The following is a 21,128-nucleotide window of genomic DNA, read 5'->3' as shown; positions in this document are numbered from 1 at the left end:
TCTGGTGTGTCCAGGCCCTTATGTTAACAACACTACATGAAGCAGATGAATGACTTTTTCTCTGCAGTGTGAAAACGGCAGCCACTTAAACCACTGACTGTGCACTCCGCCGCCAAGTGGGCAGGGGTGGTAATTGCAACCGGTCAAATGACCGACGGCCTTCAGATTTTCCAGTCATTGTTGTAAAAAACTGGTCAATGACCGAGAATATCCGGTTAACGCGACCCCTGGTTATGACACATCTTTTGTCAGCTTCAAATCCAAAATGCTTCCATATTGGGAAATATGGCAACACACACATGCACACCCTTACTGTAGATTACTACTATGTTAATCACATTGTCACACTTATTACTAATGCAGTGCAAGGTGGATTTAGCACCATGACACCGTCGGCATAGGTTGCAGATGTAGGCTACTTTTTACGCTGCTCTTGATATGGTCCGTTTTGTGCTCCTAACTCTGTTAATTCCACCTGTGCAGGAAAAGGAGCGAGACAAGAAGGAGAAAGACAAGGAGGGTAAAGAAAAGGACAAGAAGGCGATTAATGGTCATCTGTTCACACCAGTCAGCTCGGGCCAGGCTGCCCAGTGCTTCCAGTGCAATAAGGCTTTCAACAGCAAGGAGGCTTTCCATTGCACACGTGAGTACCTTTATTTGTGTGGTTTTTTTGCATTCTTCTTTTGTTCCAGTTTGTGTTCTGTCATTGTTTGTGATAAACTCTCCTGCTGCTTTAAGTCTAATTAAAGCCCATTAAGTGTTGTGATCCAGCATTAAAATAATTTCTCTTATAGTAAATTAATTTTTAATTTGCAAACATGCTAAGCTTCCTGCACTACTAGGAACACACAGCATTGAATATACTGTGAGGAGTTAAAAGAAGCTGTCGTTGTGAAGAAAAGCTCATTGTGTAGTGCACATGCATCATCAGACATGAATCATGCTATTGTGGAGGCCACATCAACTTACTGTAAAGGCTCAGTCAGTACTTTTGGACCATAGCATACAAAGTAGATCCACATATGTCATGAAAAAACTTATTTTCTTTGTTTGTTAACTGATCATAGTAGAATTAAAGATTCACTTACTCTTTTGCTGATGTAAATAAAGTTTTAAAATAATCAGAAAACATTCAGAATTAATATTTGTTGTATTTTTGTGTTGTGTTGTCAAAAGAGAAAGTCGGCAGAGCAGAATTACTCAGACTTGGCTGAGCCGGCTCTACGATTTGTTTGAAGTAGTGAAACTCTCTGAAGGGCTACTTCTAATGTAACCCAGTCAGGCTTTCAGTGCAGACAACAAAACAGTTTTTGCATTGTTTTCCACTGAAACAGCAGCTGCAGCAGCCCTAAAGAGGATGTAGTTTATTGCACAAGCCGTTTGGCGCAACCCTAAAAAAAAAGCCTTAAAAGGAGAAACCAGCCCTGCAATGGATCACAGCGGTCCTCGCCATGGTCACAATCTGCCTCAGAAAACAGCTCTCGTTGTGTTCAGTTGGTCTGGTTCGGATTGTTGGAGCCACAGACGGTTCTGAGAGTGTTTTTCGGGAGGTTTGTGCTCGCAGATGTCTGGCTGGTGTCCATTCAGCAGACAAATACAGTGATTCTTTGTCTGAGATTAGCTGGAATTAGTTAGACGTCCACAAAAAGCAGTAAAATACCCAATAAAACCATTTAAGAGGAGAAAAACACTGCAGGAATTTAGCTGGTTTTACTGTGCGGGTCATAATTAGATATATGTTACATAATCTACTGCTTTTATCCAAACCTTTTATACTTTAACAGGAGCCTTTATACACTTTTCAGGTGAAGTGTAAATAAAACTTGTAACCCTGAAAGTGTTTCTGCCTTTCCATTCTTGTTGGGTTACACAGGATTATTTTCTCACCCTGACTCAGAGCATGAGTGTGTTGATGTAATCCTGAGAGCGGAAATGTTGTATGCAAGTTAGCATGGATGACGGGGTCTGTTAGTGGGTTTGTTGGGTTTCACTTGTGCAACATGTCTGTGTGAAACGCTTCTGTCTATTGGAAAAATGCTTCTGTGAAAGTTAGTGGAGCCTTGTTGTGAAGCTTGATTTTGACACGAGCAGAGGATGGCTGTTCCCCGCTGCCTTCTTGATCGACCTCTGCTTCAAAGTCAACGTGTACAAAATGATTTGACAGGATGAAATTTAAACAAAGTATGGTACAGAGGAATTAAAGTCTGTCAGCAGGATCAGATTACAGAGCCCTCATTTTAGCAATCTTGAATGATGACCCTTGTTCCAAAGTGGCTATTTGGGAATGTTTATATAATTGAAATTTTCCCATGCAATTCAGTGTTTATGTGCGTGTCATTCCTCAGCCTATCTCTCTTTTTTTTTCCCCTCCCCTCCGTCCACGAGCAGTATTACCCCTCGATTGCATCACATGCTCCTCTGCTCCAGTCTGGCTTTCATTAGTGGGCTGGTGGAGTTTCCTGGCCGGCTCTGAAAACCAGTCAGAATTTCTAGCCCCCACGTTTCCACACGCCCTCGACACCCCCACCACCACCACCTCCACCACCGTGCTCATAGTATTCACTGAGCGTTCTGTTGCTTTTCTTTCCAGACTGTAATGCTTCCGTCCACAAGAGCTGCAGGGACAGCCTGCCTGTTTGTGCCAAGGTGAAGATGAAGGTAAAAGTTCCCTCAGACTCCACCACAGGTTCTGTAGTATTCCGCTGTCCTGCAGCCAATATTGATTTGAACTCCTCATTTATGCTTTTATTCTCTCTTTCTCTGGCTAGATGCCCAAACAGCAGTTTGCAGTACCAGATTCAAGTCAACAGCTTACAGTCACAATGAGGAACAAATGTGAGTGTCGAACAAAAATTCTTGAAAATCTTCATTTACAATTTTCATGTGCAGATTTGATCCCAAAGCACATTGAAGCTGTTTTAACAATTAGGATGATCCTTAGCAATCAGCTGGACTGGAATTAGCTTCACTAAACTAAATGGCTGTACCTTATTTCTACTTCAGGTAGATTTAGGGCTGTTTTTAGATCAAGAGAGTCAGTGAAAATTAGGGTTCCTCACTATAAGAGGGAGTGTAAAGGTAATGGTGCTACTAGCTCTTGAGCAGGAAAGATATCCGGGCAGAATTCCTCAAGAATCTTTGTCTCCATTGGGCAATAACACCAGCACCACCAGATTTAGGACTTATTAAAAATGCTTTTAGATCAGTTAAACAATTACTAGATCCTCCAAGGACTGAACAAATGTTCTAGCTCCTTAGACTTGCCAAACTTTTGAAAACCCACTGGATACTTTCAAAAGTGTTTCACCATGAAGCAGGTTGGTTTGTTTTTATTAAATGGAAATGATTTAATGAAAATCATTTGGGGGAGCAGAAGAACCAAAACTAAATCAGCATGAATCAATATGCACACAGAAATGAAAAATGTATTGGGATGTGAGATAAAAAAAAATAAGAATAAAAAGACACTACAGCACATTTGGGGAACAAAAAAAAAACAGCCAATATAAAGGAGCTCCTCAAGGACCATTGCAGGATCTCCTGTGGTTTTTAGAAGGTTCACAGGCTACCGTTAACAGTCCTGTTAGTACGTATATACCTTTATTAAATCAGGCAATCTCACTGAGTACATAAGATAGAAAGAAAACATTCATAACCAGACAAACAAAAGAACATAGCACATAAAGAACATAGACAGATAGGACGAAAGCGCATACAGACTCAGTGACATCACTAGCTACAGGGTTCCCTCGGTCATGGAAAACCTGGAAAAGTCATGTCATTTCTAAATCTCATTATCCAGGCCTGGAGAAGTCATGGTCTTAGTAAAATTCTTGAACGTTTTGGGAACATTGTGGACTTTTGTTGTGTTTAATGGAATTAATTGATACAGGTATCTTTGTAGTAATGTAACATGACGGCAAATTCATTTACTGTAAAATAGCTCCAATATGTGTCTGCACACAACGTTTTGCTTACTAAATACAATAATTATAACACAATAATTAACATTTGGAGCACAATATATTATAGTTTTATCTGTGTACTTAAAGGTTTGTATGGTCATGGAAGTTTAATCATGTGTTCTTAAAAAGTCATGGAAAACTTTAGAAATGATTCCATAAAAACGTGTGGGAACCCTGTAGATAAATTCAAAGTTAAAAGTTTAAAATCGGCCAGCAGGATAAGGCATTCTATTTTTAAAGTCCTCCATAATTCATTTCATTTCTAAGGTGCAAAGTAGTGAAAGTTCGGAATTTACCTGAGGGATAACCAGAGTTAAACAGACCTGGGATCTGTTCTGGTGAGCAGTGGTTTTAAGCTTGAGAAGAGGAGTGATATACTGACACAGCTTTTGCAGCAGAGACCTTTATAAATAAAAATGATAGACTGCAGTGAGGATCAGGCTACTTTTTTTTAATACAGCACACAGTGTATGATATTTATCTCCTGTAATGTATCTGTCTCTGGTCCAGCTGGTGGGACAAGGGAACGCCCCTGGTCTGCCATCTTGTCCCCCGAAGACCATTCCTCCCTGATGATCCCACCACGGAGACACACCAGCATCATGACTTTCCATGGCAACAATCTCTCCAAGAGTTTATCCATAAGCAACATCGCAGGGTGAGCTTGTGTGTGTGTGTGTGTGTGTGTGTGTGTGAGTATGTATGTGTGTGTGTGATGATGATAATCACATTGCTATTTAAATGAAATGAAACATCTCTGTTGCTATTTAACCTTTTGTATTAAAGCTGTTTTGTGATTTGTTGACGCTTTATTTGACTGCTGCATCTTCAGTGCGCCATGTGTGTTTTACAGCATAATGGGTGTTAGTGGTTGTAACTGGTTGTATATTTATTTTTATTATTGTTATTTTTATCTCTCCATTCAGCCCGGTGTTTGATGAGATGCCCATTAAAGGCCTGAGGTATCTCTCCCAGTCTACTGACTCCCTCAACAGAACCAACCAGGTCACAGAGTCCACGGAATCGCTCACTGATGAAGGTCAGCACACACACACACGCACCACTGATCTGACTAACCAAGACAGCTGCCGGTCAGCTGGGATATAAGACCCTGAGCCTCTGATTGAAAAACACTGTGGAAGAATGAAATAATCTGAACACAAAATTGAATTGTTGGGATTGAGGGAAAAATGCTGGGAAAATAAAATGTTGTCCATGTACAGTACAGGCATGGGGTACAACAAACTTTCTCACATCTTGATTTATTTGATATTTGTTTTATGAGATTCTGTCAAAAATAATGTAAACAACAACCAGATATTGTGAAATAAAACAGATTGTCTTCCCTGAAAGTGACAATTGTTTAAAAAAAATCATTCATCAATATTTCAAAAAGTCATAACAAGAGCTTCAAATTGTGAGTGCACACTGTGTTGTTGGTGCAGGGACGGAAATGATGGACGGTCAGCTGATGGGGGAGTTTGAGGCAGAGGCCAAGGAGATGGAGGCCGACTCGTGGAGTTTATGTGTGGAGCAGCAGTACCTGCAGCAGCTGGACAAAGAGCTGGTGAAGAGACAAGACGTCATCTATGGTACATCTGTTTATCTGAAATAATCTTTTATATTAAATCTTAAGAAGTTAGTAGAAAATGTAGGAAATGTTTCAGAAGTTAAAAAAGTACAACTGTTCAGTGCTTCTCCAGTTTAGTCTCATCTGCAGTAGGTCTTCTACTGCTGGTCAGTGTAGAAACTTCAATTCATAGCCCAAGCTATGTTTAAATCACTGAACTCAACAGGCTTATATTTGAGACAGGCATCTATATGGGACAGGCCTTTAATTCTTTTCACACAAAACTGTTGCTCAGCAAAGATAGGAAATACTATAAATTAGGCTTTGAATAACATATCTTAGTTAATATTTTTTTGGCCGGAGGACTACAGTGTAAAAGGAAAATCGGCATAAGCATATCTTGACAACTTTTACTTACTTTTACTTTCAGTTGCATCTGCAAGACTCAATGGTCTATTGAGTCTACAGATTTGTGTGATGATGTAAAGCTTTTTTGTGAAGCTTTTAATTAAAATCTACTTTTGGGAAAAAAAAAAAAAACATTGATTCTGAAAAGCATGTTTCTATATGTATATAAGGTGTGCAGTGACATTTTCATGCTATGACTTCTATGAAGCTCTTTGTAGACCTCTGAGGTAGAATTATGTAGCTGCAAAGATCTGTGGAAGGTTATAAACTGCTGCTCGTGGAATTCTTTGACTAAGTGCTACTTCTTTGTACGTCCTTCAGAGCTGATGCAGACGGAGATGCATCACATCCGGACGTTGCGCATCATGTCAGAAGTCTACAGCAAAGGCCTGCAGAAGGAGCTGCAGCTGGAGCTGCAGACAGTGGAGAAGCTGTTCCCTGCTCTAGACGAACTCCTGGAGCTCCACACCCAGCACCTCCTCCGCCTCCTGGAGAGAAAGAGGGAGAGCCCGCTGGAGGGGGGGAGCTCGGAGGGAAGCTTCATCATCAACAGGATAGGAGACATCTTGCTCAGCCAGGTTAGAGGAGGGAGGGGCTGGTGTGGTGAGGATGCAGGTCCTAAATTTGTAATACCACATGATGAATTCATTTTTTCTCTTCTGAGGTAATTTTGCCTGTGTTGGGAATAAAGGAAGCCTGGAGGCTGCAAATATTCACTATTTTATATGAGAAGAGAATTAAAAACTAAGTATGCAGGTTTAAAGCATTTAGAGATGTAAAGTCAAGTCAATAATCCTGGTCAGTGATGAAGAAGTATGGTTCAAGTTCACCAGTTCACCAAAAAAAAAAGGTTGAAAACTAACAAGTGTGAAAACATCTTTAACAGGCTTTATATATTTGCTGAAATGGATTCCTGAGGTGGCACATGCTGCTCTGCATAAAAAGAAACATGAACTAGTTTGCTAATATGTGTATAATTGAGGTAATTGTTGTGACAGCAACAATAATTGTATTCTCCAACATGAAAATGGAGATCTTTCAACCCGCAGTTATGACATTAATGAGAGCTAGACGGAATCAAGCTCTGTCTGTCATGACAGTTAGTATTATACACACAGCCCTCCCTTTAACGGCAGTCCACAGCAAGAACGCTGACTATAACGATGACTATAACGATAAGTATAACGATAACGATGTGAGCACCCACACTGATGAAAGATAATGTTGTGTAAACAGTGGCACCAAGCAAGCGCTGTGCACTCCAGTTGTGTCAGCAGCTGTAAATCCAGATGGATTTTGATTGGCTGTCAGTGTTTCTGTCGTTCATCAAATCACTCTGAAAGTGATGCCGATGATGTGGTTCGCCACTGTCATCGTCATTTTTATGACAGTATATTTATAGTTATTGTTATAGTTATTGTTCTTGGTGTGGACGGCCTGTAAAAGTGGTGGCTCTCTTTGCAGCCATCTGAAGGCAGCAGGTATCTGCTCCCTCTGCAGTCTCTAACTGGAGTGATGATGTCACTGTCAAGCCACAATTACGCACCACAGATCTGCCAGTTAAATGTTGTGCAACCAGTACTAGACTGTTGTAAAATGACCACAGATCCAATTGTGCTTTTGGGCACGTCAAACATGTTGTTTTGAAACACACATTGAAAAAAATCTCACACAGCTCCACAAAAAATCACTTAAAACTTTCTCCATGTATACAGTAACTCCTCACAGGACTGTCTGTTCCTGCCAGTTCTTCACCCAGTGTCTCCATCCTAACCACTGGGTAACCAGGGTAACAGCAGCGTGCTTCATCTTTTTTTGAATGAGGCAGGCCAAAATGTCATCTGGAGCTCCGCTTTTTAAATTATAATGGTCTACAGGCTGTGATGAGCAACATAATGTGATGGAGATTGTTTGGGTTTAAAACCTAAGTTTAAAAATAATATTAGTCTTTGCAGGATTCACAAACTCTCTGTGCGTCAGAACAGGGACAGCTGTGTGATTAAATGGGGTAAAGTAGTTCATGTATTAAGACATAATTGTCACAACCTCAAATGCGCCCAGTGCGCCACAAGTGCACCAAGGGAGCATGGCCACGAAATTACCAAAAGTGCATTTGACAAACTCCTGACTCATTTGGCAGGGCGTATTTGACTGCAAGTTGAACTTGAGTTGGCAGCCCTGTCATTATCAGTATGTCAGCATTGTCATTTTGAATGCTAGGCTCAGAGCGGCGATGTGCCTACATACAGCCTTACAGAGCTGCACAAATGTATGGCTCATGGGCCAGAATCTGCCCACCAGAGGATCTCAGCCAGCTCTCTTGAAGGCTGTATGAAGAGATAATTGTATCTATGATCTTGTGTGCTGATTTCACCAACTGACTGTATGGTATCTCAGTATTGTTAGACTTTTCCTTGACAGTAGATGTGTTTGTTAGTTACAAAAAGTACCCTCACCTTTTACTTCCCATAGTACAAAGGAAACTACCACTGGTTTTAAGAAATGTAACAGCCACCTCACTAATGTTTGAAACTTTAAACTAGCACAAAAATGACAGTTACCAACATAAGCCACCATGTTGTGAACAGATGCATTATAAGTACTGTGACTCTGTATTACTACAAAGTCACATTTACATTCTGGAGCATATAGGCCTAACAGAAAACTTTAAACTACTAAACACTAGATCAGCACTAGACAGGCATGATGGGAAATGAGGGCGGTCCCATTGTTATTAGACTCTCAGCACCGAGGTGCGCATCACAGCTGACACGATGGAGCAGAGTCAAGCAGTGTACTCACAGCTGTAGTTGCAAATTATAAAATACATTGCTGGACATTTCATTAAATGTCCACCATAATTCTGACGCTGCCACCTGTCATGTCACTCGTGCTTATCGTATCTGTTTGCATTGTTAGCGATGTCGCTACCTAGCTACAGCTAGTCAATACAGTTAGTAATGTAGCAGAATGAACTGCGGTCAAGCCGGCAGTCACTCTAATCTCCATGGTAACATCTGCTAACTCTACAACTCCAGTGCATCCGTGTACTGCCTTCAGATGGCCCACATTGAGCTGAAGGAGGGGGAGCTAGTGACAGACTTAGCAAAGTTAGCGGAAGGATGTGTGACTACATTCTGTTTTCAAAATAAGGATTTTATGAAACACATACAATGTTATGTAAATATGGTTAGATGGATTATATTTAAAAGACGTGTTAAAGTAATTACTGGTGTCCCTTATAAGTTAAAAAGTAAATACCACTAACTTGTGAGGGAAATGTCTTTATTCTTTGATTTTTGGGGTGCTAGAAATAAAAATGAAAAAGATTATTCCTGATGTTGAGGACAACATACAGACACAAAACTCAGGTATTTTTATTGTATCTGTATTAGTGATATTCTAAAGTAAAAGTCCCACATTTCTACCTTGAATTCTGAAATGCCATTAAAAAAATTGCTCCATAATTCCAAAAAAAACCCCAAAAAGAACTGAAATATTTGAGTTCAGAACAATTCACACTACACCCATCCTGAAAATCAAGCACCTTTACTGGGTCAAAGTTCTAATATGAGTTTGACCCCCCTGCTGTAGACGCTGGTCTTGTGTCCACATTTCAGGACTGCTGTTAAAGGTAGCTCAGCTCTGGGAGAAATAATATCAGACGTTTGAATCATTATCTAATGCCAATGTTTTAGAATGTTGCATGGTAACATACACCTCTAATGTAAAGTTACACCTTCTGGCTTTTTTTTTGCTCTGCTGTTTAAGTGTTTATTTTGTGTATTCATAGCTGTTAAATTCTTTTCCAGTTCTCAGGATGCAACGGTGAAAGCATGAAGAGGGTTTACGGGAGATTCTGCAGCCGCCACAACGAAGCTGTAAACTTCTACAAGGACCTCCTCACCAAAGACAAACGCTTCAAGGCCTTTATCAAAGTAAGACTTTGTCAACTCTTCATATGTTTATCACCAGTCTATCCTTCAATAGTGTTACTTTTGGAGAAGTTGCTTTTCATGTCTGGTTTCCAGACACGATTTTTTTGTTGAATAGATGTCTAACAAACATTCTGCTCTTTTACACTTACTGTGTTAACTGAGGAATTTCATCTTGTTTTTCCCTGCTTTTTTTAATTTTATTTTATTTATTTTTTTTGAGTCTTTTGCAACTGCACTACATTTCAATCAGTGCATGTACTGTAAGCATTTGTATAAAAGCTTTGCCACCCTTGAGACTGTTTTTTCTTTGTTTGTTTCTCCGTCTTCTTCCGTTGTGTAACTGTCATATCCATAATCACAGCAAACACCTTCTCAAGTGTTATTACTGTGTTGTTCTAGTGCTACTGCTTAAAGTTTTTTTTGTTGATTATTTGAAACCTTGTCTTGTTTCCAGCCACCTGTTGTGTGGGCATATTGTACTAAAACACTTGTTGTTTGTTTTTCCAGAAAAAGATGAGTAGCAGCATTGTGCGGAGGCTTGGTATCCCAGAATGCATCTTGCTGGTGACCCAGAGGATAACAAAGTACCCGGTGCTAATTCAGAGAATGCTGCAGCACACTAAAGGTTAGCTTCCTGCCAGCCTTTTATGTTTACATGATAATGGGAAAGTGGAAAGAGGAAGTTTGTTTTAATTGGGACGACGTTGGAAACTACAGACTGTTATACCAGGCTAACAAAGACTCTATAAAATATACTGCATTACCATATTATGATTCATTACATATTCAGACGGCATATGTAGGGACATGACTCATCAGTTCCCAACTGGTTCTTTGATTCTGTAAATGTTTCCACCTTGCCGTCTCTACAGGTGACGTTTAAGTCTTTAATTGATCTCCATTTGTGTTTTTTCACGCTGTTATCACTATTCACAACACTTTATTTGTTAGAGTCTAGAGCAAGAGTGATTTTCAAGTCTTACATTTGAAGGCGGTAAAGGAAAATCTCATATTCAGTCATGAATCTGAGTTTTTTCATTAACTTAAAATTCTAAGCTGCAATAATTATGCTTGAGTCTAAAGGAGCTTTCCCACAAACAAGTGACAAACTCAAGACAGAATAAGGCCAATCACTGTATTAGTATCACGAAAATATTGCTGATATTGTCAGACAATCTAGTTCACTTGCAGTTCAAACCACACGTAAACATTTTTGCAAGATGGTTTTCCCTGGTTTAAAAGTGAAGTTTTAAGACCTGCTGAGATGCATAATATTACACTGCACTGAAATGTGTGTGTCGAATCCATAAAGAGAGCAACCTAATATGAGGCATTATCTTCGCTTAAATCACTTGGGGTTATTTGTTTGTTTCAAATAACATAGCCGAAGTTGTATAAAGAAATACAAAATGAAAATCAAATACCACATTCAGCATCTACTACTGAGCCACATTAATATTTGTCACATCATATTGATCCTGAGATTAGACGAATTTAGCCAAGCATGCTGAAATATAAATATCTTATATAATAGTTCATCAATTCCTCCTATTTTTCCGTATGATTAAATTTCACTTATTTTCTCACAGCTCGGTCTTCTTCAGTCGTAATGTTGCAAAACAACACCCGGCAAAAGTTGAATCTCTCACACATGGTTTCGTATATTTTGAGAAAAATGAGACATATGTCGGATGGGTGTTTTTAGGATAATAGATCAAGCATACTTTGAGGTGCTGAAATATTTCGCACCATATTTATATCTGATTTAAAGCAGCTCTCGTCAGCTGGCCTCCCACTGTGTACATTCTCTCTAATCCTTCCCCAAAGCCTGTTTATACTTCTATGTGGGATGGGGGAGCTCTGACTTAATCCCCAAGGTGCTTTAAGAGGACTCTCTCCTGCCAACTCTGATATACACTGAGTGGAAATAACACAGCACACTCACAGCTAGAGATAGTATTTTGGTGCTCAGGAGCACTGAAGTACAACAACCACAGGAGGAAAATATTCCACTTTGGGGAAAATTGTTACACAGAGAGTCCAAAAACTCAAGTGCACAATATACAAGACATGTATATCAGAGGCATATTGACTCTGAGGCTTTTCTCAATGGGCAGACCTGCCGGTCACCTGCGATTTTAATCCTTGCACTTCTACTCTGAATTAATTTATGTAAAAAGTAGTCCCACTGTGAGGACTCCAAGGTCGGTGATGTGCGTCTGACTCCGACCTCCTTGTTATTGCTTTCATTTGACTTTTGAAAGGCATCACAGTAGGCTCATTTCGAGTCACTTAACACTGAGTCAACCTCTGCCCAGTTAATAAAAGCTTTTAGAAATGCTCACTTTTTTAAGGATAACCAGACGAGCCACATAGTTAACATCAGCAGTGATAGTAGCTTGAACAGGCTTAGATGAGAGTAACTACACCCACACAAATTTGACTTAAGTTTAAAGGAATATTTCCACATTTGCTTTCCTGCAGAGCTACTGTGTATGTGCATGGCATCGATCTTCACATTTGACATCTAAATTTGAAGCTCCATTCAGCAGTTGTTTAGCTTAGCTTAGCACTAAGATGATAAACAGAGGGAAACAGCTACTCTGTTGTCATTCCACTTTGATTTTTGTATGCATTAAACAAACAAAATTTAATATGTTTATTAGAGGTGCTGCTGAGTGGATTTGATTACCTTCAGACACAGCCATGTTAGCTGTTTCCTCCGGTTTCCAGTCTTTGTGCTAAACTAAGCTACTGCACAGATATTGTTGTGGGACCTGTTTCAATATTCTCAGCAAGAAAGCAAATAAACACATTTCGCCAAATGTCTATTTTTTTTTCTAAAGACACTGGAAACCTATTTTTTCAGTTGCCTCGCTGAAGAATAGGGTCCAATAAGCACATAGTATTGTTCCAAAGCTAGAACAGTTTTGACTATATCACGTTAAAGATTTACGGTGGCCCTGAGAGCTCTATGCACTGCAAATTCAGAAAAAACATGCAGACAAACAGACACCAAACAATCAATGAAGAAACTGCAGTACCAATTTGACGACACATGCACAGCATTTAGGAAAAGGTGCTGCAAGACTACAGCACAACTGAACCTGTTTTTCTGAACACTGCACATGTGATGTCAAGTTGGTAGGTGTTTCTTTATTTGCTTGTGTTGTGTATATTTGCATGTGTTTTCTAAGTATGCAACACATTGAGCTCTCAGGGCCACTATAGAGGTTTCTTTCTGTGCTGTTTTTTTTTTTTTTTCCTTTTTGTTTTTTGGTGCTACTTTTCCTGCTAACTGGAAGTGGAAGGGGCTCAGTTTGATAAAAAAAAAAAGTGATGCATTCCTGAGTACCAGTCCGTTAAGCAGCATTTGTTTGCTTATGTTGCCAGTGTTGTCAGTCCAGGGCGCAAATTTGACGGACAAGGAAGCTAGTTTGCTCGTGTTATCTAGCTTGCCAACAAATATTGCAGAATGTGATAACATTTTCCATTTTCTTATGTTCCGTTCCTGTCTCTTAACTCACTGCCAGCCAGTTTTTAGCAATATCAGTGTATTATTTTTGTCTTGTACAATTTTAGAGTGAAAAAAGGCGAAAGTAGGATTATGCAAAAGTTTGGGCACCCCAAGACATCTGAGCTCTCAGACAACTTTAACAGGGTATCAGACCTTAATTAGCTTGGTAGGGCTATGGCTTGTTCACAGTCATCATTAGGAAAGGCCAGGTGATGCAAATTTCAAAGCTTTATAAATATTCTCCTCCTGAAACCTTGTCCCATCAATCAACAACCATGGACTCCGCTAATCAGCTGCCTAGCACTCTGAAAACGAAAATAACCGATGCCCACAAAGCAGGAGAAGACTATTAGAAGATAGCAAAGCGTTTCCTCAGTTTGTAATGTGATTAAATGGCAGTTAACAGGAACTGTGGAGGTCAAGTTGAGGTCTGAAGACCAAGAAAACTTTCTGAAAGAGCTGCTCATAGGATTGTTAGAAAGGCAAATCAAAACCCCTGTTTGACTGCAAAAGACCTGCAGGAAGATTTATCAGACTCTGGAGTGGTGGTGCACTGTTCTACTGTGCAGCAACACCTGTACAAATATGACCTTCATGGAAGACTCATCAGAAGAAAACCTTTCCTGTGTCCTCACTGCAAATTTCAGTGTCAGAAGTTTGCAAAGGGACATCTAAACAAGCCTGGTGGTTTTTGGAAGCAAGTCCTGTGGACTGATGAAGTTAAAATAGAAATTTTTGAGCAGAGTGAGAAAACGTATGTTTGGAGCAAAAAAGAGTGCAGAATTTCATTAAAAAAAAGAACACCTGTCCAACTGTTAAACACAGGAGTGGATCGATCATGCTTTGGGCTTGTGTTGCAGCCAGTGGCACAGGGAACATTTCAAAGGTAGAGGGGAGAAGAATGGATTCAGTTAAATTCTCATAAATTCTGGAGGCAAACATCACACCATCTGTAAAAAAGCTGAAGATGAAGAGAGGATGGCTTCTATAACAGGACCATGATCCTTAACACACCTCCAAATCCACAATGGACTACTTCAAGAGGCACAAGCTGAAGGTGTTGCCATGGCCCTCAGAGTCCACTGACCTAGACATCATTAACAATCTGTGGATAGACCTCAAAAGAACAGAGCATGAAGACGGCCCAGAAAAACCAAAGAACTAGAAGCCTTTTGCAGGAAGAAAGAGCGAAAATCCCCCAAACAAGAACTGAAAGACTTTTAGCTGGATACAAAAAATGTTTAGAAGGTGTGATACTTGTCAAAGGCAGTGCTACTAAGCACTGACCATGAGGGGTGCCCAAACTTTTGCTTCAGGCCCTTTTCATTTTGTAATTTTGAAACTGTAAAAGATTGAATTTAACCTTGTAATCTTTTTTAAAATATTCAAGAGCTGTTACATCTTTAACTTCAGGCCTTTAGGAAATCATTTCATCTTCTATTTACTTAACTACTCACAGTTAACAAAATTTTGACCATGGGATGCCCAAACTTTTGCATGCCACTGTACTTATTTGCTATTAGCTGAGGCCAAAGTTGACCTCGTGAACTTGTGAAGTTGCTTCACCAGTGGAACTGTTTTATTCGCCCCTATGCTCACATTGAGTTGAAGTAAACAGGAGGTGAATATTTGCCAATGTTAATTTTGCTCATGTGTGACTGTACGCTAATACTGATCAGTCCACATACACAGAGTCTGATGAAGCAGATTTCCTGAGTCTTAAATTCTTAATCAATAGCACTGAACTTTAACTGTGTCTGTTGCTTAGTCAGTCATAAATCTTTAATATTATAGAGAAATGTATAACATTTGAAACTTTCAGAGGCTTTAAGTAAAAAGTCAGAGCAGTACTTGCTACATAGTTTGATTGACAAGTGAAAAGTTCAGTACAAAAGCAACCGGCTCTGATAATGCTAATCAGCAACAGAAACACTAGGTCAGGTCAGGAGTCTTTTTTAATAGGTGACCATTTTCTTGTCATCTGTCCTGACATCTTGCTCTCTGACTGCCATCATACATTCGATCCACCATGTAAGAAGCAATAGAGGAAAAATTACAGAGACTGAAATCATACGTAATCATCAGTGTGCATTCCTAAGGACATTTTATCTTGAAAGAGCCTTTTTGGAAAATGGCAAATCATGTTTGAACATTTGTGAAATGTATCCAGAATATCGTATATCATTAAGCTGGCAAGTGGAAGCTGTTCAGTGGAAGAGTCATCAGTGTTTCATGCAGACAGCTTGAACAGACATGTAAGAAAAATGCCTGAGCAATGTATATAATTGGGATACAATAACCTTGCTAGATGAAAGCACACAAGGAAATGTCCCTTTCTCAAGAGGGACAAATGTGGGTGTGGCAAACAAGTATTCCAAATTTTGGGGACCTCAAGTGTGACCTTAGAATAGCTTAATCTCAGTAGCGTTAAATAGCATCTTGGTGTGCATTTTAAATTATACATGTATTAGAAGTTTCTGTCAAAATGAGAGGCAAAACTCGACACACATGAAAGAAGTTTAGGTGACTTAATTGAGGTTTGTGTGTCCAAGTCCACCAACTAAAAACCATTAAAGGCCTTCATTACTCTGTGTAATGGCATTTGCACTAAGAGGTTTTTCAGTGAGTGGAAAAGCAAGCCCAGTTAAATGCCAAAATGGGTACCAAAATTTCACTGCACCTTCTGCTGTGCATAAACACCTCCTCAGCTGTTCCACTCTACCCATCTGGTTCAAGTATGTTAGTCTGCAGCCATGAAATTATTAAATGGACTTGCTGAACAATAATAGCTTTTGCCTGCATTTGTGCTTCTGGTGGTTTTGCACCTGCATGGAAATTAAACCTTTTAAATCTAAACTTTTCACATGAGTGAAACAAATGAGTAGAGGGCTTTGATTACTTTTCTACTGGTTATCAGGTATGGAGTTAAAGGGACAGTTCACCCCATAATCAAAAATACAGACTTACCCTCTTACCTGTAGTGCTATTTATCAGTCTAGATTGTTTTGGTGAGAGTTGCAGAGTGTTGAAGATATCGGCCATAGAAGTGTCTGCCTTCTCTTTAGTATGATAGAACCAGATGGCACTCAGCATGTGGTGCTCAAAGCACCAAAAAAATATGTTTGAAAAACTCAACAGCAATGTCTCTTCCTAGAAATGATGACCCGATACCCAAGATAATCCAGATACCTTGTTGTGAGCAGTTTCATGTGGGAACTTTTTTTTTTTTGTTAATGCCAGACTGTTATGCTGTTGCTTTTCTAACCTCTCTTTTAACATGTCAAACACAGAAAGCGAAGAAGACTATGAAGACCTGACGGATGCTGTTCGGCTTGTGAAGGAGGTGATCGCAGCAGTGGATAGCAAAGTGAACGAGCACGAGAAACGGCGCCGACTGAAGGACTTCCACAGCCGCATGGACAGCAAGTCCATCATGATGATGAAGAGTGGTCAGATATTTGCCAGGGAGGATCTACTGAGGAGGAGGCTGATCCATGATGGAGGGCTGCAGCTGAAGAACTGCCAGGGAAGACTAAAGGGTGAGATTATGCCCGCTAACTGACCACAAAGTCTCTCTGTAAATATGTAAAAACAATTTGTCTTTTCCCTTATCCAACCACAACTACTTATCTCCTGGCTGTTCTCCAGATGTCCATGCTCTGCTACTATCAGATGTCTTCGTCTTCCTCCAAGAGAAAGACCAGAAATATGTCTTCGCCATGCTGGTAGGATCCTGCTGTCATCTCTGTCTCTCTCTCTCCATCTGTCTCTTTATGTCTTTCTCCTCTCTTTTACCTTCCTTCAGCTGTTCCCTCCATTTTCCCTCCATCCCTCCAGTAATGAAGATCTTATGAGCGCTGCTAGAGATGTTGTTGTCATATTTTCCTATCCCACTGGTGTTGCTGGTGTTGGTGTTAGCATTAGCTTGCCTGCTTAGCTTACCCATTGTGTAATATTGCCTGCCTCTGGCTAGCTAGCTAGCTGCACCTAATAAAGCTGTCTGGCTGTTGGCATCTAACCCAACTGTGATAAATCATACAGGTTTGAGTCGTTTTTTCCATGTTTACAGGACTCACAGTTTCACGGCGTACACACACACACACACACACACATGCACACTCAGTAGGAGGAATGAAAGAAGAGGCAGGCCTGTGGCATAATAATCACATCCATCATTAAAAAAAGGTTTGGCATATTTGAGTTGAAGCTGTTGACATTTAAAAGAGGAATAACATGTGGCTCTAAATGGATGACAGCCATGTGAACCAGGTTGAGTTTTGGGCAACATGAGCTTCGGTTCTGCGGATCACCAACAGGACAAGCAGCCTGTAGCGATGAGGTCAGAGGTCACCTGGACAGACGACAGAAAGTATTTCTGTGAAGCCAAACGTGGCCAATATGAGGCTCCAGGAGTCACAGTTAGCCAAATCAAGTGGGTATCATCCAGAGTTTGTCTTTTTAGTACAAATTCCATGCTTATGTTTCCAAAGACAGCTCTTTTGCTGAGCTGCAGTTGAAGGACAGTAAAACAAAGATGGAATTTAGTACAAAAAACACTGGCTAAAAATACCCTCTTGATTTCAAGTTTTATACACGTATGGAGTACAGTGGATTTTCCACTTGTTATTTTACAGTATGGTCACAGTCAGGTGGGACAATTTATGACTTTATCGCGGATTGCAATCGAAACACTTACAATGAGTTGATCGTAGTGAGCGTCCATTATCGGGATAAAAATGAATATCATGTCAGCACCCAAAGAGACTGCCTGGCAACCAACAATGAAAGAGACTCTGCAAAACATGGCTGCATATGCACCAAGTTAAAAAAAAAATGCAAAAGATCTTCATCGAGCACTGGCATACTTTATATTGAAATACTGTATATGATGCCATACGAAATAGTTTAAAATCTTGACTTTTCATTGTTTAATTGTTTGTTTTTCACTTAAACAAGACGTGTGTCCTGTCTTTGGTGTAATAAAAGTATGTGTCTCTTCACAAAATGTAGGTGTGTATGGCATATTTTAATGATAAGCAGGATAATATCGTGAATTGCAGGTATTTTAGCCAGTTTAATTGTGACATGAAATCTCCATATCGTCCTATGCCTAGTTACAGCAGAAAGACAGGCTTAAAAAATCTGTACGTATCATTCAAACCTCAGATGGGACTGCTGGAAAAACGTTGGGATGTGGTCACAATTCCAGAGTTTTACTGCGCAGAGCAGAAATGAAACAGCGGTTTGTGGTGTTAGCGTTCTAAACTGTGCTTTACAGTTTTTGCAGTCTTGAGAATGCAGGGACTGCTGAGGCTATAGACACCAGCTGACTCCCATGTGAATGATAACATTACCAGAATCTCATTTTGTCGTCTCCTTTCCTCTTGACGCCACATCTTTTTCATTCTTCCCATTTTATTACCCAACTGCTCACTCCTTCTATAATCCTCCTTTTTTCCCTAACTGAGATTTCTTCTGTGTATACCTCTGTCTTCACTGCACTTGTTTTTGTCATGCTTTTAATCCCCTGATTTCCTCTTCCCTTCCTCCTCCCATAATTATCCTTCTCCTCTCCCTCTGCCCCTCCTTTTCACTCCCTCCTTCTTCCACCCCACCTTCTTCCTGCCTCTCCCCAACCTCAACACTTGTCTTCCCTCCTCCCCTTCTCATCCTCGATCCTCCCACTGTCATCTTTTTTTTGAATATTCTCCTCCCTTGTTGCCTCCATTAATCCCTCCCCACCTTTCCTACCCCTCTCTCCCTGTAGGACCAGCGCTCCACGGTCATCTCCCTCCAGAAGCTGATTGTGAGGGAGGTTGCAAACGAAGAGCGCGGCCTCTTCCTCATCACGGCAGGCATCGAGAAGCCGGAGATGATGGAGGTCTTGGCCAGCTCCAAGGATGAACGCAACACCTGGATGCAGCTCATCCAGGAAGCCATGCAGTCGATGTAAGTGGAGTTTATTTTAGTTTTTACTTAAAAACATTTCGGGAAATATGCTAATACTTTAAGGATTAGATGCTTTTTGTAGCAGGAAGACCAGTTTTGACATATTTTGACTCAGCATGTACATCCAGCCTCATCCCCTGACCTGACCTGCCCCATTTACTTCAATCCGCTACCTCTGTTGCACTCAAAGTGCTTTACATTCAGTACTGGCCTCCTAAGGTTCACCTATGGTATATCTGTGTTGTAACCCAGGAGTTAGACCCAGCCAAGTTCTCTAGATAGTAATAAACGGTAAGCTGCGACAGAGCACTTTGCTGTCAGGAGGATTAGCACTACTCTACCTGGGGATGGGATGTACTCAGGGACAGTCTAATGCTGGATTGGCTTCAAGGGCAGCTCACTATAAGCAGAGGATTATTCGACTGCAGCCAGCGGGAAGGAGAGAGATTTAGTACTCTGTCTCTCTCTCCCCCTGTCTGACTTCTGTCAAAATACAAAATTGAGAACAGGCTATTGGCAGGAATGGAAGAGATAAAAAAAAAAAATACCAAACAGTTTTCTACTGATGCTGCGTCTGTCTTTTTCACCAAAGCATCATATACATCACATTTTTGTCTCTCTCAGAGTTGTTTAATCCTCGCCTAGGGAAGTGTTGTCCTGTGGTGTTGATGTTGCACATACTGATTGATCTTAACAGTGAAATAGTGTCATCTGTGGCAGATTTTTCTAATTGAATAATTATTTAAATCATTTATTCAGCATAAATAGTTGAAACAATTATTCAGTAAGCAAAATCTTTGGTCATTAATGCCAGACTTAATTGTTTTATCCCCACATTAAATGTATACATAAATATTGTAAATGATGTGGATTTTGAAATGCTGTAAATGATGGTTTGTAGATTTTTAATCCTGCATAATTTCCTAAATTGATTTGATTTTTATCTCTTCCTTGGTTGGACAGAGAGAAGGATGAGGATGAAGGGATTCCCAGTGAGACGGAAGATGACAAGAGACAACTGGAGACTAAAGCCAAGGAGATGAGAGGTGAGAGAGAAGAGTTCACAGAGAGTTTGTGTGAAAGAAAACAGGGATAAGTTTGCTCCAAATAGCACAAATATTTCCCCACCTGCCTGTCTCTTTTTCTTATTGTCTGTCTCTGCTGGTCAGATTTATTGAGGCAAAAGGACACAGAGATCATGTCTCTGCTGGAGGAGAAGGTGCGGCTCTTCAGGGGGATGTGGGAAGGTTTGAACCCAGGCGAGGAGGTCTGCCGGCAGGTCCAGCCCTTCTTCAGGTCAGTCTCCAGCCAGGAGCTGCCCAGGGGGGCGTCGATCATGAAGGATGCCCTGGAGGAAGGTAAGACAGAGGAAGAGAGTGTTTATAATGCAGCATAAAGGGATTGTTGGGATCTTTCGAAGTGGGGTTGTATGAGGTACTTATCCATAGTCAGTGTGTTACCTTTAGTAGATGTCTGTCGGCGCACTCCGAGGATGAAGAAGCAGTCATGAGCACTGACACAGAAGCTAAGCAGCGTACTGTTGTAGATCTGGCTTCACCTTACCGTCAGACAGTGATTTCCACCTGTGAAATTAAGACATTATCTTGTTCTCTTCAAAGCCAGACTCCATTGAGAAAAACAGTAATTTAACATTGCTGAACACTGGAGCTGCTGGTCTGCAGCTGCTTAGATTGGTTAGTTTGTTTATGTTATTGTGTGACTTCAAAACCAAACCAACTCTTTTAAACACCAAAGTCACAATAACACAAACTAACTAACTG

General features: G+C 40.4%; 1 protein-coding gene across 8 annotated transcripts in view; it reads left to right on the top strand.

Annotated features, from left to right (window-relative positions):
• LOC126392917 (A-kinase anchor protein 13-like) overlaps positions 1–21,128 on the top strand; it is a 140,974-nt gene that overhangs the window by 99,467 nt on the left and 20,379 nt on the right. For all 8 annotated transcript variants that reach the window (XM_050048690.1, XM_050048663.1, XM_050048727.1 and 5 more), the window contains 14 exons: positions 484–643; positions 2,591–2,658; positions 2,769–2,835; positions 4,476–4,623; positions 4,892–5,004; positions 5,411–5,557; positions 6,265–6,521; positions 9,756–9,881; positions 10,389–10,506; positions 16,689–16,937; positions 17,047–17,123; positions 19,166–19,347; positions 20,311–20,393; positions 20,517–20,705. In XM_050048690.1, the coding sequence (XP_049904647.1) occupies positions 484–643; positions 2,591–2,658; positions 2,769–2,835; positions 4,476–4,623; positions 4,892–5,004; positions 5,411–5,557; positions 6,265–6,521; positions 9,756–9,881; positions 10,389–10,506; positions 16,689–16,937; positions 17,047–17,123; positions 19,166–19,347; positions 20,311–20,393; positions 20,517–20,705 (1,984 nt within the window). The remainder of the gene's footprint in view (positions 1–483; positions 644–2,590; positions 2,659–2,768; positions 2,836–4,475; positions 4,624–4,891; positions 5,005–5,410; positions 5,558–6,264; positions 6,522–9,755; positions 9,882–10,388; positions 10,507–16,688; positions 16,938–17,046; positions 17,124–19,165; positions 19,348–20,310; positions 20,394–20,516; positions 20,706–21,128) is intronic.

Source organism: Epinephelus moara, chromosome 1 (genome assembly GCF_006386435.1).
Source record: "Epinephelus moara isolate mb chromosome 1, YSFRI_EMoa_1.0, whole genome shotgun sequence".
Taxonomy (NCBI): Eukaryota; Metazoa; Chordata; class Actinopteri; order Perciformes; family Serranidae; genus Epinephelus; species Epinephelus moara.
The sequence above is the reverse complement of the archived record's forward strand: the minus strand, read 5'-3'. Positions and strand labels throughout refer to the sequence as shown.